This window comes from Octodon degus, unplaced genomic scaffold (genome assembly GCF_000260255.1).
Source record: "Octodon degus isolate 3935 unplaced genomic scaffold, OctDeg1.0 scaffold00361, whole genome shotgun sequence".
NCBI lineage: Eukaryota > Metazoa > Chordata > Mammalia > Rodentia > Octodontidae > Octodon > Octodon degus.
The window spans coordinates 768,194-773,630 of record NW_004524937.1 but is presented as its reverse complement, the minus strand read 5'-3'; the positions used below and the strand labels follow the sequence as shown (position 1 = coordinate 773,630).

The 5,437-nt window shown below is 37.2% G+C and overlaps 1 protein-coding gene across 1 annotated transcript in view; it reads right to left on the bottom strand.

Annotated features, from left to right (window-relative positions):
• Positions 1–6: 6 nt before the first annotated feature.
• The window catches only part of Pp2d1 (protein phosphatase 2C like domain containing 1), a 27,771-nt gene continuing 22,340 nt past the window's right edge, over positions 7–5,437 (bottom strand). The window contains 3 exon segments of the mRNA XM_023708439.1: positions 7–952; positions 954–1,216; positions 1,218–1,300. Of these exon segments, the coding sequence (XP_023564207.1) occupies positions 502–952; positions 954–1,216; positions 1,218–1,300 (797 nt within the window). The 3' untranslated portion in view covers positions 7–501.

Below are 5,437 nucleotides of genomic sequence, written 5' to 3'. Positions count from 1 at the left end.
CTACATGGCTAGAACCATAATAAACAATGTATCTGTAATTTGTAACATAAATATTACAATGTTAGTAACAATCTTGCAGCCTTGTTTTTCAAAGTCCTCTTTATTTTGATGAGTTCCGTATATTGCACTAATTTTTAGGTATTTTCATTATATGAAATCTACCATGTGTCAGATGATTCAATCTATTTAAGCGTCAAACTCTTAGCAGACCTCTTGTACATTTTACAGTAATTCACAGTTAGCAGAGAAAACAGTTCACCAGTGTTTAGTTTTATATTGAGGTGCTCAGGTTGGAATAAAGTGGTAAAAAAGCAAATAGTGTTTTTTTTTTCTTTTTTGACACAAAACAGTGAGCATACATAACCTCAAATCTGCATTTATACTTTCTTTACTATGATCTGAGAAATTACTTCCCATGGTATTGATGTGCCATCCTGACACTGAGTTCATTGAGGAGCTGTCTTTGTGGCAATAAACTTTGGTTCTTTGGAACTTAATTTTTTATATCAGCAACTGATACTCACTTCCATTAAGAAATATTACCATAACTGTAACTTTGTCTCGGGAACCAGCCTCCAGAGCAGCATTTACAAGTTCATGGCTAATATACTCAGCTGCACGTTCAAAGAAATTCTTAGCATATGGTGAGTTTTCGCTTGTTTGTGCATTGTCTGCACTGGTTGGTCTGTCAGTTTCCTTTTCTCTGTAAGGTTCATGATTAGTCATTGGTAGTGGAAATGTCTCTATATTTTTAGAGTCGTAAACATAATGTTCAGAATATTTTGAATCAGACAGTATTTACTTTAAATTTATAGTTGACACATACTCTTTAGATTTGGGATTATTTTGAAATAGTACGTGAATATTATTTTCTGATTCAGTAATGCTTGTGTCACTGATTGAAAGATACAGAGGCTGCATGTGTGGTGATTTGTTTTGTGTGATAGAGCTGTGTTTCCTTATAAATCTGAAACAGTGTTATTGTCAGTGCTATGACTTCCTCTTTATCCATAACTTCCCAAAGTCCATTAGTAGCTAAGATAAGGAATTAACGTAAGTCATCTATAGGGACAGAAATAGTTTCAGGTGCTGGAATAATATATCGTTTTAGTTTGAGATCTCCATGAAATCCAAGTCCTCTTGTTTTAGTGTGCCCTTCTAAGAGCCCATACGGTTCATTTGAAGAAATTAGTGCTCCATTCTGAAGTAGCCTTCTTTCTTTCACTAGTGTTTTCTGTAGTATGTTCTTTGGTGAGACAAAATCCTTTTCCATTTCTGCATAAGACTGCTTGCACATTACCTGAAAGATTATTTTTAAAAAGAAAATTTTTATCCTGAGAGATTTACTAACCCTATGTCAAAGTATGCTGTTGATTTTACTATTTCAGTGCTAAACAGGCCATGTAAAATATTTTTAAATGTATGTACTGAATGATTTATAGTAACTTAGATTTCAAGCCAATTTATCCTTCATTGTCAAACATTCTTACCATTTACTTCATTTAGTATTAACTAAAATCACAGATAGTGAGAAATAGTTCCTAGCTCAAGTTTGTGAAAGGGCTTCAGAATATTTTGGAGAGCTGAGTTGAACTTTTTTATAACCAGTATATATTCCATGTGGCAATTTTAAAATTATAATGTTTCAATGAGGTATACAAATTTTGATTTTTTCAAAAAAGAATTTGACCATTTTATAACTGGTAAGGGTTAGAAATTATATACTTAATTTATGAGCAATAAAAAACATTACAGTGCCATTGTTGATATCAATAAATAGTTTGGTGGAAAAATGAATACATATATTAAATAAGCAGCCAACATTACATTAAACTTTTTTGGCTGAAAACTGAAAAATTAAAAAGCTGATTGGTAATCTGTTCATACTTCAAATAATCCCATGATGTGTTTTTCTTTGCAGTCTTAAAGTCTAAAACACAAGAAATTAAAGAATGATGATGTTACTGAACTTTTATTAATTTATTAAAAAGTTACAACTTTTTTTAGTTAAGATGTTCTACTCTGTAGGTACATAATTATATATTACAGAACAGGCAGTACTGCTTGGTACAGAATCACTTACAATTTAAAGTTAGCTAAATCGAGCCAAAAATGTGGTCTGGTCTTACGGTGCTATACCTGGGATCAGAATATTATTACTTACAGGGTTTAAATTTAAGCCTTAAGTTTTGTTTTGTTTTGTTTTGTTTTGTTTTGTTTTGTTTTGTTTTGTTTTGTTTTGTTTTTGTTCCTCTCATGCCTTCAGGGCACGTTTGGCCAGCGGGAGAGTTGTGAGGTTCGAACTCCAGCCACCTGAGGCTGACAGCTTTGTGGAAGCAGCCATTTAAAGGACTGAGCTAGGCCCAGGCCCCCAAGCCTTAAGTATTTTAGGTAAAGAAATTAGGGTTAGAAGGCTGAGGGAGGAGCTGGATCTCTGATAACCAGTAGGCATCTGCAGCACACATGCCATCGACTCCCCACTACTGACCCAGGGCAAAGCCCAGCAGTGAGTTCCATTCAGCTGATATGATCGGACAGAAAGCCCAATTTGATAAAGCATTAATGTCAGATGTAGACAGGTAATAAGACTTGTTTACATAATGGCAATTATATGAGTTGCAGGATTGGGACCAAAAGATGATATACATAAAAAATAGGGAACATGAGAGCTATGTAGATGATAGTTCTGAAAACAGCAGGACCTCTCATTTCCAGTTTGGTTATTAATATTTTGTATTAACGTGTCTTTACTGATCACTCACATTTGGCAGAAGGTATATTGTTAAAATTCTTTTGCTGAGTTGCAAATTACTAATTATCAGCAAGGGGACATGGAATGGTATTTAACATAGCTGGTTGAACAACATTAGGAAGACATAGGGTTCAACAGGCCAACCTGTGCTAAGTGGCGAAGACCCTGTCTGAAAATAAATGAGTTCCAAAACCAGAGGAAAAAGAGAAGAATTTAATTCATATACAAACGTACAGGGTGATTAACAAATGTTTTGATTTTAGTTACCTCCACTGATAGCCTGTTAAATTTAGCCATGTGCCCCTTACTAGAGAAGAAGAGATGTCATTTGGGCTGATTTTACTCCTTGTGACTGTCCCTCCAGTTCAGGACAGTAAAAATTAAAGGTCATTAAACAGTTACTACAGTCTTTGGCTTTAAGGAGATTACTTAATTGACAATTTATTCATCCTGTAAAAAAGAAACTGCCCACTAATTAGTTGATATCCTTTATCTGTGGATGGTTCATGAAGGAAAGAATAATGGAGAGGTAAGTAGTGTTTCACAATGTATATGACCCATGAAGTAGAGGATACATAAACTTCAGGATCTGGAAGAGTACTAATAAAACATGAAAATGTTGGGGAGTTGGTTATTGTGATACATAACTAATCCTGGCACTTAGAAGACTGAGGCAGGAAGATCACAAGTTCACACACCCTGGGTAAGTTATAAACTTACCAAGACTGCCTGTTTTATAGTAGTAGTTCAGCTGACCTTGAACTCAGATGGGTGACTTTGATCCTCCTACCTCAGCCTCCCAAGTACTGGGATTACAAGCATGTACCTTCATACCCAGTGAGTTTGGGCAGGCCTCATATTTTCTTCTTTTCTTTTTTTTTTTTTGGTGGACTCAGGCCCCTCCACTTGCCAGGGAAGCGCTTATTCCACTGAGCCATCTCCCTAGCCCCTACCCAGTGAGTTTGAGTTTGTGTTTTTAAGACCCTGTCTGAAAATAAAAGCTGGAGATACATCTCAGTGGGAAGTAGGCCTCTGCAGCACACATGCCATTGGCTCCCCACTACTGACCCAGGGCAGAGCCCAGCACTGTGACAAATAAGGTGAGCTCCATTCAGCTGATATGATTGGACAGAAAGGTCTTGGATTCAAGCCCCAGTCCTTTTTTTTTTTTTTTTTTTTTTTTTTTCCCTTGCAATATGTATGATGTTAGCAGTATGTTGGTCATAAGTGGTTTTTTTTTTTTTTTTGCAGAACCAGGGATTTGAATTCAGACCCTTGCCCTTGCCAGGCAAGCGCTTATTCTACTGAGCTATCTCCCCGACCCCTAAGCCCCAGTCCTGAAAGATAAACTTCCTATTCCAGGAAGGGGAAAGCGGGGAAAGACAGGCTACAAAAAAAAAAAAAAAAAATGACCAATGTTTGCATTTCAGATACATAGGTAAAAAAAATTATAAGGAAATCCTTTGGCTTAAGAAGTAGGTGGTTGGGCTGGTGAGATGGCTCAGTGGTCTAAAGCACCTACTTAGAACAAGCTTAGCAAAGAACAGGGACCACGGTTCAATCCCCCAGCACCACATGCCAGCCAGCCCCATCCCCTGGTTGGCTGAGCTGGCCACACACAAATAAATTAAAAAAAAATTTAAAAAATAAATAAAATTTAGGAAGTAGGTGGTGATAACTTGGGAACAGGGAAATTACTGGGAAAAGGAAAATGGGCAATTAAAAAGGAGCATAAATAAATGAATGGAAGTAAAGGGAGGTAGGAAAACTATCCAGTGTTTTACAGCAAGGCAGCTTTGTGACACAAACCATCAGTAGTCTACATGAGAGCCTTGCTAATGCAGGACTAGTTTTCATCAGATATTGAAAAGATCCTGTGTTTGCAGGCTGGATGATCACAAAACGATCTCTGTACATTGTTCACTGCTGTGGTCCTAACAGGCTGGGCAACATTAGGAAATATTTGTTTTTTTTGTTTTTTTTTTTTTTACATTTATTTATTGTGTGTGTGTGTGTGTGTGTGTGTGTGTGTGTGTGTGTGTGACCAGCCCAGCCCACCAGGGGGCGGGGCGGACTGGCATGTGGTGCTGGGGGACCGAACTGCGGTCCCCGTGGTTTACCAAGCTTGTTCCAAGTAGGTGCCCTAGACCACTGAGCCATCTCACCAGCCCCAGGAAATACTTGTTGAATATGTTCTTAGAATAATATTTGCATACATGTAGCTACTGCTACGCCGCTGTTCCCACGAGAGGGAGAAAAGGAAGATGTAAAAAGTTCATTGGATTTCCATATGTTGAACCATGTCTGTATCCCTGGGATAACCCTACTTCGTCACAGTGTGTAATCTTCAGTGTTTTATTGAAGATTTTTGCATCTATATTTATCAGTGAGATTGGGCCTTAAATGTTAATATACCATATTAACAGCAAAGGGCAAAAAACATGATCATTTCAATAGATGCAGGAAAGGTACTTCACAAGTTCAACGTCCACTCATTTAAAAAAAAAAAAGTACAAAAATTGTCATAGAAATCTTATCTCAATCTGGTAAAAACCATGCATAACAAAGCAACAGCCAACATTTTAAGTGGACAAACTGATTCACTCTAAACTCAGGAACAAGACAAGGATGTTGGGCCAGGGATTTAGTTCAGTGGTGCAGTTTCTGCCTGGCAAGCTCAAGGTC